The 14277-nt window shown below is 36.8% G+C and overlaps 1 protein-coding gene across 2 annotated transcripts in view; it reads left to right on the top strand.

The window, feature by feature from the left end:
* Positions 1-13915, top strand: part of LOC117108653 (dopamine receptor 1-like) — an 18212-nt gene extending 4297 nt beyond the window's left edge. For both annotated transcript variants that reach the window (XM_033250751.1, XM_033250758.1), the window contains exon 2: positions 10795-13915. In XM_033250751.1, the coding sequence (XP_033106642.1) occupies positions 11412-12692 (1281 nt within the window). In that variant the 5' untranslated portion in view covers positions 10795-11411 and the 3' untranslated portion in view covers positions 12693-13915. The remainder of the gene's footprint in view (positions 1-10794) is intronic.
* The last annotated feature ends 362 nt before the right edge of the window (positions 13916-14277 follow it).

The raw sequence follows: 14277 nt of genomic DNA, 5'->3' as shown, positions 1-14277 counted from the left end.
ATTATAGATTGCTATTCTATAGGGAATGCCAGATAATGTTAAATTAATAAATTGTTTCTTTTACGAAAGCGTGCCTTTAAAGCAATATCACGTTACAAGTTAGTTCATATCTGTTTTCAACTAAACCATTATTTTAAAAATATAATGTGTTGAATATTTACGACATATATATCAATGAAGTTGCTATTTTATGTACAAATATAAATATGATTTCCAGCTTCACTTTAAGATTTTTTTTACTGCTCACAATGAAAATCACAACTACAATACAAGAAAAGAAGATGATTTACAAATTCCAGTCAAAAGGGTAAAAAATGTAGCCTATTATCTTCAGGTCCTTATAAATTATAGCATGATTTGTAAATCATAGCAATAATGTGCACATACCGGTACTTTAGCGCAATTTAGGATTCTTAAATGTTTGCTTATTTAACTTAGCATAATGTAAAACCCAATGGGTTGAATCTCGAGAACAAGTCTTTGCTATCTTAAAAAGAAGCCCATGGGCTTCTATTCAAGATAGCATGGGCATGGGCGTAGACCATGGGAACGAGGGGACACGTCCAACCAAACATATTAAGGGTTGGGGTTGGACCCATACTTTTCTGTGACAATGTTTTCGGCACATGAAGTAAGTAAAGTAAAGTAAATACATCAAACAAAATAAAGTTTTATTTTCTATGGTACATCACATAGATTAATTAGATATCTGATTGCGAAAATCGCTTATAAAAGATCATGATAAATTTGTTGGCGCTTCATTTTTACTATAAGGATGATGTGATGATGATGAATTTTTCTATATGAGTGTCATTTCCGACCATCTAAAGGTACTATACCCTTATTTTCGCACCTCAGTCTCAAACATGGATGGTGGGGCTGAGATGGGCTTGGACTCGAGGCTTTGAAGTAGTTAAAGTAAAGTATATCAAAGACAATGTTATTTGTTCGCGCTTCATTTTGTCTATAATGGTGATGCGATGATGATGAATTTTACTGTGTGAGTGTCATTTCCGGCCATCAGAGCTCCGGTCTCAACCTTTTACTCCTTAGGAGCGAACATTTGTTGCCATAACTTCCCACGACCTAAGACCTCCAGTTATCATAGAAATGTCCAAGATACAAAACATACAACCAATATAGTAGAACCCTACTTTGAGGCACCACTTCTGGGGACACTTTTCTGTGAAATGAGAGGAATTTTTATATCTTTTAACACTACTGTACGGCCAACCCCAATTAAGTGACACTCCTAAAGGCGTGTTTATACTTGCAACGGTAATGCTAACGATAAAAAGCTAAAAAACAATAAAAGAAATCAGAGAGGTTCTGTATAAACAATTGCTTTTTAGTTTTTTTATCGTTATCGTTGCAAGTATAAACAGGCCTTAATAATGGGACGGGAACACTCTCTGGGTGTGTAAAATGGTCAAATCAATAAATATTCAACCCCCGGAGGACACTTAATTTTTGTTTTCATTGTACAGCAGCATGAGTCTAAAAAAACACAAAACAAAACAAAAACAAAACAAAACTTTATATTTTGACACCTTTTGAGCAAAGAAACTTCACATCAAACCAGAATGTTTTTCCCTGAACCCTTAATGTGAACATCGGTATAGGCCTACATCCAACCAATCTTGTCAAAGTTTACTCATAACCATGGGAATTTCTTTTTTTTTCTTTGTGTACTTTCAATAGGATTCTAATCTATATCACAACATGCACCCTTTTTTGAGTCGTTACTGTATTGTGTTTCCTGAATAGGGATATCCCTATGTGCTGAAGGTGTCCCCTTAATAGGGACTCTACTGTATATCGAAGTACTGTAGGCATATGTGTCTTGTAACAACAACATAATATTTGATAAGCATACTTATTAAAAAATTAATTACCTAAAGCAGCTTCTCAATTTTATTTTCACGATTTGTTGATTTCCATTTGGTTGCTAGCACCTTTGTCATGTTTTGATTACATAATGCCCACTAATTTAGCTAGTAGGCACTTAAAAGTGTAAATGCCCCTCAATAGTATACAAATAAGGAGCCGAGGATGTGAATGAGTGACACAGCACTGTGGAGTTTCTAAAACTGTATCACAAGTCCAAAACAAATATTTCTGTGTTTTTTGAAACACAAACACTACGGTATTCAACAAACGGCGGTCTGACTGAGATTATAGTACACCGCCGGCGCAAATTGAAGACATTAGCCAACATTTTATAAAAAAAAATGTTTTGTTTCGATATTTTCACGGGAATCTCATAATTTTTACAGTATTTAATTTTAACAATTCAGATTTTCTGTATAATTTTTTTTGAGATCCAGATGCGATCGACGACCCGACCTTGGGTCACGAACATGGTCCGTCGACCGTAGATCTAATGATTTTATGCCGGTTAATACACTCCATTATACAGACTGATGTTACAGTGGCCATATAATTATATTGTTTTATACCGGTAGTCGTCCTACGGGAGTCCTAGGCCTAGTAATTCCAGAAATTTACAGCATTCATTTTGAAAAAAAAAGCCCCCTCTTTTCTTCGAAAAAGTAGCCTCGAAAAGAAGCCTATCTAAAATCCCAAAAAAGGGCAAGATTCAAGGTTTTACACTATCATGTGTTTACAAGTTATCAACAAAATAATTATTTTTATTTTCAATGCTTTAATCTCACCAATTTTTTTAATTTGCATATTTTATTTTTTTTAAATTGATTTCATGCTTCATTGTTTCTGTGCTCTGTGGGTGTGAGATGTCTTCTCTCTATTCTACATTTGTTTTTGTTTGTTTGTTTGTTTTTTTAAAGGTGCCATTTTGCTTTTCGTTGGATCTCCTCCATCTTTTTACACTTATTTTGAATGATGTGTGTTGTGTATTTTATATTGAATTTTAATGGAAATAAATATTGTATTTTTATTTCATATATTCGATTTCCATTAAGGTAAATAAAGTAGCATGAACATAATATACAGTAAAGACACGCGAACAGAATACAAAAGAGCTGATATCATTAACAACTCGCGATTTAAGTAACATTAGCTTCTTGACCTCATTTTTAGAAAACCAGTAACAACGGGTTGCGCTCCAACAGAGCGATAGAAAGAAAAGGAGAGTGAAAGCTTGTACGCATGATTACCACCCAAATCATCCCCTTCCTGTCAAACTTTAACAACATCCCTGTTGCAGAATTACATCACTTGGCAATCAGCATTGATTCACTAATTGAATAAAGAGTAATGAATATAATTTTAACCAACGACTATAATCGCTGTTGTGGTACACCGAGCCTGTCGAGGCGGCTGCACGCCAAGCAGCACTAAACCACGACAGCCGCCCGTGCGCATGCGTACACTACGCATCATTTCATATTCGTACGACTCCTGGCTACGTGCGCCTCAGTTGGAACATTAAACGTAAAAGGTTCCCAGTTAGATCATCACAAAGCTATAGATTGAATTTGTAGGTGGCATTGACTTATAGAGGTAAGCTAATCTAGGCCAATTTAGCAGACATTTCGTCTGGTACGGATCGTGAATTTATACGAATATTAAGGGTTTGATCGCATTAGGACTACTTTACCTAAATAGACAGAAGAAAACTTACCAGATGGGAGATGTTGTGTGTTATACTGAAATAATAGTAAGAGTTTATCACTACAATGGTTGATACAATAGGCACGTATAGCATACGAGGTAGTGTTCGGTTTGAATAAAGCTGAGTTAAATAGACAACATAGGCCTACGTGTAATTGGCTAAACGTCTCATCCGAAAGACGGTGATCTATTGTAAAGCTCGGTATCCATACAATCGCTCACCCTATCGGCGACAGTCGCCGACAGTTGTCGGGAAGGTTGATCTTGGCTCAACTTTGCTGATTGCGTTGCAGACGAATCGGGGTACCTTGCAGACGAATCGGGGTGCCTTCCCGGCTGCGTCGTAGCAACTAACAATGCAGGCTTACTCAGATTCGTCTGCAACGCAATCGACGAAGATGAACCAGGTTCAACCTTCTTGACAACTATCGGCGACTGTCGCTGATAGGTTGAGCGATTGTATGCAAACCGAGCTTTACTTGAACCGGGGACTGAGATCTCCACGGTTTAGCGCACACAGTGGATACCATCAGTTTAGCCGACTAAGCTAAGCTGCTCTCATGACACACCCACCTCATTGCTGATATTATTTCATTACATTTATGCTTTATCTGCCAATAAATGTATGTTATAGTGTATGCTCTGTTAGTCGGCAAAGGAAGCACGTCGGTACATTGCCATTATTAGGCCTATTTATATGCATTGGATATCGAACTGATTTGGAGTTAACGTAAATTGATTTACTCTGATTGCCCGATTACTCTGATTGCCCGAATGCATTATCAAATTTGCCAATTCTCTGCTTAAGCAGATTGCTACCTTGCTCACTGTCTTCAGAGATGTGGTGAAATGCCCGGCCGTCAATAGTCTTGTAAATTTGCAATGTCATTTTAGTTGTGAAATTACGTTATAAATACGTTTTTGTGCCTGGTTGACAGAACATAACCACCATAAATGACTGATTTCGCTGTCGTAACACATCAATAAAATTCCGTAATAGAGTTTTTAGGGCTGAGCATGGTCCAAACTATGCTTTTCGACCACTATTTTAGGGATTGACAGTCTAAATAACGTTATTTGAATTGGCCTGCACATGGGGGTTATATCCCTCTCCTAAACCCCCTCCCGCTGTCACCGCCACTGCTCTGCCTTCTGATAAAAAATGCAGTCAAAATGCAAACATATATCATCTCTTCTTTCTTCTTCTTCTTCTTCTTCTTCTTCTTCTTCTTCTTCTTCTTCTTCTTCTTCTTCTTCTTCTTCTTCTTTTTCTTCTTCTTCTATGGAGTCCGACATTTTCTCAGATCAAAACAGAAACGATTCAGTGCTTACAATTCCTTAAACACAGTGGCGGATTCAGGGACCCCCTAAATTTTTCAAATAAAAAAAAATTAAGAAAAAAAAAAAGAAGAGAAAATTCTACTCAAATTTTGAGAGTCTGAGAGTGCCATTTCCAGCCATTTAGAGGTGCGACAATCATAAATTTTCTTACCTCAGCCCCAACCATGGTGGGCCTGAGCTAGTATAATAGACCACCCATCTGTGAAATCCCTCTCCGGGGCCCCTCTATTTCAAATTCCTAGATCCGCCACTGAAACATCTTCAAAACTTGACAATAATCATACGCTTCTATGTGACTAGAGAAATTCGTGTCTGTCGTATACTTCTCACACCCGTTGCGCCAACTTTCGCGCACCAGACGATTTTAGAATGAGCGTGTCGGAGCGCAGCTTATCGTAAGCAAAATTGCAACGTGTGAGGACGACTCAATTTTAATTAAATAAAGAACCAAATTAAAAAAAAAAACAACAATTAAATGTCTTCAGTGACATTCGTAGCATAACTTTCCTATCAAACTTAACAACTAACCAATCACAACACCACGCGCTTGTACGTCACACAAACACAAGTGTCGTCCCACAAACGCACGTGTATGCGTACGTTTACACCCCTGTAGGGGCCTTAGCAACAAAATCAAATGGGCGGGGCTTAGCGAAAACGTCCATTGTACATATACACACAGCCACGGCTTATCAACTACGGTACTGTATATTTTTTCAATCGGTAATAGGTGTAGTATTATGCAGTTAATTTAATAACAATATCCAAGAATGTAGGCCTTTATGACTTTAAGAAGAATATTTTTTTTATAGAAATAAAAAAAGCATATAAAATTCACGCAAGAATGCGTATTGGATTTAGTATTGTGAATTCCCATCTGATTACTTGTGTTGCTATTATGTACATTTTGGATACATTCCATTACTTTTATACTCAGAAACAGGAACGACTTACTAGCGTTGACACATTTTACTTATGTACTTGCCAGAGGCTCAATTAAATTTATTGTACAATATTAAATTCTAATTTAATTTTTGTTTTGGTTTATATTTATAAATTATACACGTCTCTCCCTCTTGTCATCTTGGGCTGAGCTCTCCTAATTAAGCCACCAATTAAGATCGATGTATGATAACCACTTTATTTCGCTTCATCGTGTGTTACATCAAACATTGGCTACATCGGTTAAAGCCATCACGATGACCGTGCGTGAGTTATGATCATAGTTCAATTTTTTTTTGATTCGCTCCATAAACTTCATAAAGATTGTACTACGAATGTGACGAAAGGGCTGGTTCTTGAGTAAGCATGATGCATTTTTAATTGAGCGTAACGATAACGACAATAAAATTGAAATACCATCAACGATTTCCATCAACACGTAGGCCTAACGCCATCCTACAAAATCATTGGTGACATTTTAGTATGACATTAGCGTGCTGTTGACGAGGATGTTATCTCTTCTTGCAATAAAATGTGGAGTTTCGTGACGCAACACGAAATCTGCACGATACTTGATTTCATTATCGTGACTGATGGCCTAATACCAGTATAATTTCAAACTATCGGTCACATTTAAAGACCCAGTCAGGAGCAGTGGCGTAACAGCTATGACATCTCACTGGCTAAATACAAGGGCCCCGGGATATTTATCAGCATTTTCCCCACACATTGCCCGAGTGGGGTCCTTTTAAGGTGCACTAGCATAACTAAAATATCCATCAATACGTCCTTAAACGTCAAATACGCCGAAGCGAGTCGTGCTTTAGCCTTTTCCCACAGGGTAGTACGTCCCCGAAGAAGCCAGGGGCTTCTGACGTCTTTGTTGACGTGACTGCCCAGAAAGTGTTATAGTACAATATAACTTATCTGTTTAATCAAAGTGTTTAAGTATCGCATAAGACAACGCGCACCATGGCATCCAATCATATAAAATAGGGAAATAATTTATTTTAAAAAAAATATTTTCCCGATGCTCGAAAGCGCACTAATTTTAGTCTAAATGGAACAATATATTCATACATTTATTCACAAATTTCCAAATTATATAATACGTGACAAAACAAAACATACAAAACTGGACTAACTTTCGAAACATACGGGCTTCAAAGTTTTGAATAGACCTATGGAATAAGTGAGCCAGCAAGTTCCATGACGGCCGCTTTAAGTAATCTACGTAATCATTTTACTCTCGCGCTTCCTTCCGAAGAGATTGATACATTCTTAATCAGTTATAAAAACTAATCCGAATTATGATCATGTTCGCGAAGGGTAACGGGAAATGCCGACACGACCTATAACCTACTTTGTAGTTTCCAAAACTGCCGCTTGCTTTTTTTATCCAATGTTAACACCTACATCCGTCATTATGTACGTTGACAGGTGCATGTAACCGGGCAGACAATTGTCTTGAGCAACGTCAACATTAAGATGAAGTCGGCAATGATATTATTTTGTATACTCTTGGGAGATCCAGAGACCAGTCTCACATTCCTGTATGATACTACACCGCATAAAATATATTACTAAAATATGATATCATTATGCGAACTTATTTTACGCTTTACTTTATGATCCAATACGATGCAATTTCCCATTCTTGTTTAAGGCGTTGCTTTGTGTTATTCGTCTTTATTGGACTCAAATGAGAATGCATTATGAGTTCGAGAGGACATTCTCATGAACACACGGCGCTGTGATCTAAACGCAAGCATCTTAATATCGTGACAAATGTTCACAACACAACCGGTATATATTAGGCCAGTATTTTTGTTATTGTTAAACAGATAAGATAAATTTATTTGTCATATATATCATTTCTACAATTGACTATTAATTACATTTGAAATTAGCAAAAATATAAAATAGCAAAAGTAATTTGATAAGAAATAGATCAAGACACAATGGCAAAAAATATGTAAAAATAATAATTATTAAAAAAGGCCTATTTATATCGATATTCATATTAGGCATATTATCATAAACATATCAAAATAATACTAATATTGTATAATGCACATTGCAAAAACTGTCCAAGAATATTTTTATCTGATTATGCATTTTAATTGTAAATTAATTAATTAATTTTATTAACTTAAAAATTTATAAAAGGAAATAACTAAAACAAAATAATTACAATTTTAGTATTGATATCTAATAAAATAGTATTGGCCCATCAGCGTAATAGACAGAAGTTTCATAAACAAATATATTACAGATAAAGACGTTCTGTGGAAAACAAGTTCCGAGGGATTACCATTTACATTAAGGTACATTTTGTCCATCATACTGATTAGCAACATGACAAATTGAAATGAGAATAATGAAGACCATTCATTTAAACATCGATGCGAGTAATTCGTTTCAAAGAGTCTGATATTTGATTGATAGACCTCGTAAATCAGAGAAAAATACTTCAAGTAATGAAGTGTGACGTAAAGGAGTGTAAATGGATTCGAAATGGCGGAATAAATCCTTTATTTGAACTTGGGCATTGTTCTTTAGAATATTTAATCTGTAAATGTTTTAAAGATAGAAATATAGTTTAAAATGGTAGGGCTGGTTACTATTATATACAGTAGTAGGCCTATACAATACCGTCCAAATGTTAAGTTTGCGATATGAAAGTAAAGTACGCTAAAACTTAGAGCGTGTCTTTCCATCCTATTTATTATGGAACATCAAAAGGGCAACTTTTAAACACAGTTGCCGGCCCTGTTGGCGTTCCATAATAAGGTAAAACTGGAGGTACACGCTCTAGAAAATTTGAAGACACGGGGTACATCGAGTCCGACAGGGGGTCCGAATCAGGGGTCCTCTCTAGAACCTTAGTCAGGATCACGAAATAAAATCTCTCTCTATTGGGGTTCATGAGGAGAGATACTATGGTCTAAGTTCGCCCAACATTGTGCTTTTTAGACATCTGTAGGCCTATAACAATTGCTATCAAATTAACTTTAGTCCAACAAACTCATCGTAGGGGAGGAGGAAGAGTCCATGCTTGACCGAAAGGAGAAACTAACCCGTCCCCCATGGCCGCCCGCTAGTGCCGCCATTGCCTAAAGGCAAGTTTGATTTAAGGTATAGGCATATTGCATAATTGTTCAATTACAGGTAATTCATGCGAAACAGCATTACTCTTCGATACATTTACGCGACACAGAAATAATAAACAAATACTATTTAAAATTAACACGACTTTTACATAAAACACACATAATAATTCAGCAAATGTATCAATGTAGGTTTAAGTTGTTCATTCATTTGGACATTTTTTCTCCTTTTGTCTAATAAGAACCATTATTTCGAATTCTACTTTATTCACACGACGGAGCTAGCCAGAGCTAGCAAATACTAATGTCTCAATAAAATGATGTTAGTTATGGAAAGTGATAGAGTATACTGCACCTTATTCTTTTAACATAGGACTAAAGTTATATTCTGCGCTAAAACTTTCTAAGCATTACTATTATCATTACACTATTATTGATTTGTGGATGTTCGAAGCAGAGTTGAATAGCTTCGTAGTTAAGATGCTTACCGTACCTTCTAATTCCAGAGTCCTGGGCCGATCCCTATCATGGTATAGGATTTCTTTTTACAATGAGAAACAACGCCAATGGCGGATTAAAGGGGGGAGGGGAGCCAGCCTGCCCCCACCTAAATTATTCAAAAATGTAGGATGGGGGGGGGACAGGCTGAGGTAGTGTGAAAGTCTCTCCTATGGCCCCTCTATTTCTAATTTCTGGATCCGCCACTGAACGGCCAGTGACGGCGCCAGCGTCTGAAGTCTGGGAGTGGGGTGAAGCCTTCGAAAAAATACAATTTTGGGGTTTCAGAGGATAGATAGTTTACTAATATGTAGGAAATATATATCATTTCTTTTTCTCCCTGTTTTTTTATTTTCTTTTTTTGAGTGGAGGAAACTGGTGGGTGGGGTAAGGAGAGAAAATTATCTGAGAGAAATTCCTCCACCCCCGTGCCATGGCTCCGCCTCTCTGAACGACACACCTTAAGCCTCATCTAGACAGTTTATATAGAGCATCATGTGCATATAGTTGTCTGGTATTACCTAAAAAATGTGTGTCAATAAACATAACTATTTCTACTGCTTTTTAAGTTACACTTGACATAGACTTACATGTGTGTAGCCGTCGTGGTTGTTTTAATTCGGAGCAACTTACCATTATAACTTACTGTATTATTTTGAAGCAAGACATTTATTTAATCAAATAAATCATTGTTGTCATGTAAATCATGTATACTGTATTAATTGTTGCTGTCAGGTCATGGAGTAACGAGTTATACTCCACGGTCAGGTACGGTATAGGTCGTGTATTCTGCCTGGCTGTTGAATTTTGTTTTTTTATTTCGGGTCTTCTTGCTTTTAATTCTTCATTTAGGGTAGGTCATCATGTCTTTCGGAACATGAAATAGGCACATGGAAAAGTATGATTTGTTCTTCTGAACCTCAGGAATTAACCGGTGACACATATTATCACATTATCAATAATTTCATAATATTTGAGTAGGCTGTATAATATTAAATTGAATTGAATTGAATTGAATTTATCTGATTTCTCTCTATATACAATACATAAAATACATAGAAAAAACAAGTCATTTTAAAACCAAATAAAAACAAGATAAATATACATGATACAAAAAGAGAAAAATCTGGATAACCCATTAAACCATAGTTTTTTTCCGATAGGGTCCCCAACAAACATAACGACAGGGGAAAAATGAATATCTAAATCATAATTTATATGAATATCTGAATCATAAAAATATGAATGTCTGAATCATAATTTACGATGTTCGTCTTATTTATTGACTATATTATTATTTCATCTGCAGACATAAGCCGGCATCTCCATAGCTTGATGGCCTTTCGACGATGGAACAACAAACGGAACCTTCGCCGTTCACCTAATTAGAAAGTCGTTGAAAACATGACCGGCAATTGACTTAATAGTTCTTAACGAACTCCAAATAACCGTCGGTATAATCATTCAATCAGCGTATTGATTAATTTACTGGCTCCTTTATCAGCTGGCTACTAATAGGATCACATGTTCGCTTCAACCCTCTGGAGACCACCAACTCCAACTGTACTGCCGTGGAGATTATATTCATTTGGTCAGGCCTATATAAGAAGGAATAAATCTGTATCTCCATGATGTTTAAAACGCCGTTTGTTTTTGCGCTTTAGCCGATAAAAAATATAAGGATCTGTGGTTGTGAACTTTAATACGCTCGCCATACCCTCCAGAGATAACGGAAACAATTTAACCTCTTGTACGGACAGGTTAACCTCCGTTTGATCTTTGTAAGTGACCAGGTGCATGACTTGTACGACCAGGTGTATACCTCGTACGACCAGGTGTAGGCTACTACGACAAGAAGTGCACCCTTGTACGACCAGGTGTAGGTCTTACGACCAGGCCTTTGCATGACCAGGTGTAGACCCACGTATGATGTTGACCACTGAGGTGGACTGGTCTTGCGAAAATACAAGTGTCGGAAATGGCACAGACGACTCAAACGAGGATGAAAAATTTACACTGGCTGCAACGATAACAATGTTGCTAGTTTTGGGCACCATTGTTCTAGCCTCCATTATCGGCAACATTCTCGTCTGTCTGGCGGTTGCCACCTACCCAAAGTTACGCAAAACTGCAAACAGCTTTATTGTATCGCTAGCTATGGCGGATCTTCTCGTGTCTATTCTCGTCATGACTTTCGCAATATCCAATGACATTCGTGGTTATTGGTCGTTCGGTAAATCATTTTGTACTATTTGGATATCATTCGATGTGATGTTTTCAACGGCGTCTATTTTTAATTTATGTGCAATAAGTGTGGATAGATACATGCATATCAAGAAACCGTTACATTATTATCAATGGATGACGCCAACCAGGGCACTCGTAACTATTATGTTCGTTTGGATCATGTCGGCTTTAGTGTCGTTTATGCCGATACAACTCGGTTGGCACGAAGGTAATTCAGGTGACGCGTTACCAATGAATGTTACTGACGCGTTACTAAACGATGACGCAGACGACAAATTACTGATTTGTACTTTGGAAGACATTAATCTGATTTATGCAACACTCTCGTCATTCGTTAGTTTTGTCCTTCCCTGTTTAGTTATGACGTCAATATATTCAAGGATTTTTGTAGCTGTGCGGGAGCACGTGCGCAACGCTAAACAAGGCCGCATTGGCAACTACGATTCCAGAGAATCGGGCTTCCATTCTCCAAATGCGGTACGCGATCATAAAGCCGCAGTGACGCTTGGCATTATAATGGGTGTGTTTTTGTTTTGCTGGGTACCATTTTTTACCGTGAACGTTGTTTCTTCGTTTTGTCCGGATTGCTCTTCGCCAATGTTGTTCAGTGTTTTAACGTGGCTCGGTTACTGCAACTCAACGCTAAACCCTCTTATTTATGGCATATTTAACAAAGATTTCAGATTCGCATTTAAAAGTATATTACGTTTGGAATGCTTGAGCGCAAGGCACAAGCGCAATCAAACTTTCGTAACGATGGCGGGTCCCATCGGGTCGAGAAAAAATTGCTCGGGAAATATACCCCTCAAGAAAAACTTGAGTAACTCTGCTTCCCAACCACTTATAGCGAGAAATGAGAAGCCTATGTTGAATGGAAATGGAGATAAATTTAAAGAGGATGATTTATATAGTACTCAGGAATCACCAATGGTTATTCTTGAGCGCATCACAACTATATAGCCTAATGATCAGCGCGGCCAAATGCAAATACAGTAATGTAAATATCATCGGTTGTGCTTTTATCACCAAAATCGTATTATGTACGGTTTCTATAAAAACTTACATACTTAGGCCTATTAGTGGCAATCCTCAAGCTATCAGCAACCAAAATATTTTAAAGCGATTATCTCGCATTGTGACGTTTGTAGTGATGCGTGCGTTTACTGCTTCTCTGAGTATAATACGTAGCCTAGCTAAGTGTTCAGTCATAGCCAATGGAAGGATGACAAGATCTGGTTGTTCAGGTTTCAAGGGGCATAATATGGATGATTTATTTAAATGCTGGCTAACCAACCAACCAACCAATCAAGGATCAACATTGGATAATTGTTACGTAATCTAACGATATTGGACATTACATAATCATTACATTCCACATCTAAAATGAATTATACTAAGCGCAGTCAATGTCATCATTATCCGCCGCCGGCCACAATTTGATTTTAAACGGTGTCATTTAAAGAAACAATCTATTTAATGGTTTTAGGTAATATTAATGTTGGTTGTCACTTGCGAGCCGTACTTTCGTTTCTGCCAAGTATGTTAATAATAAGTTCAAACTGTTATAATGATCCATTATGAATTAAATATAATATATTATAATATTTCATGTAGTACAAGTTACAAAAATACCAAATGTTATCGATTAAATTTAAACATTTTGTAATCAATTTGAAATACACATCCCTATCGACTAAAATATTGAATGCGGCTCACGACTTTCCAGGTCGTATTGGCTGAAATCTTTAAATAATTAATCACTTTAAAGTGGCACTGTACATGTGGAATACAAATTTCTCCATCTTGTCATAGGCTGTCTTGCTGGAACACGTACTCTCATTTCGGTACGCATTCGCAATGGCTTGTTCACACTAGAGAAATTTAGACGCGCTAACGCGCGCAAACGCAAGTAAAGTACTGTCCACACTATTAAATTTCATGTGACAAATCTGTATGATATACCCATATATGGGCATGAAGATGTTATAGTACACCTAAATATGTGAGAATGACATTTATTTGTCACATGGAACTTGATAGTATGAACCAAAGCTTGCTATTAGGCGAGGTAAGCGTTACATGTGTTTGCGGTAACGCGTTGATGGTTAAATCAAGCTTAGCAGATCGAAGCTATTACGGGGCGAGTGTAACAGCAGTTTGTGCGTATAATTGATACTTACACAGGGTATATACTGTCTCTTATACACATCTAGATGTGTATAAGAGACAGGCAATGAGGTAAGCAAGCTTCTCTCAATTTGCTGCTATTAAACACTTTAACATTGGGTATTATTATCTTTATTTTCTCTGCATAATTGTATGTGGTGTGTCCTTTGATAAGTGTCACGTCATTATTACTATTTATCTTATTATTACCAGTTATATATTTCTTATTTCTTGAATAGAAACTGCATTAAAAAACAATTTACAAAGAAAAATAATATTTCATGTATATCAATATGTTATATACAAAGTTAAGATTATTTTCATTGCTTGTTAGGGGAAACTAATAATATTTCATTGTTTTATGATTTCGAAAACATTA

This window comes from Anneissia japonica, unplaced genomic scaffold (genome assembly GCF_011630105.1).
Source record: "Anneissia japonica isolate Jap-2015-1 unplaced genomic scaffold, ASM1163010v1 scaffold26_len2425191_cov177, whole genome shotgun sequence".
Taxonomy (NCBI): domain Eukaryota; kingdom Metazoa; phylum Echinodermata; class Crinoidea; order Comatulida; family Comatulidae; genus Anneissia; species Anneissia japonica.
This window is presented reverse-complemented; position numbering and strand designations above follow the sequence as displayed.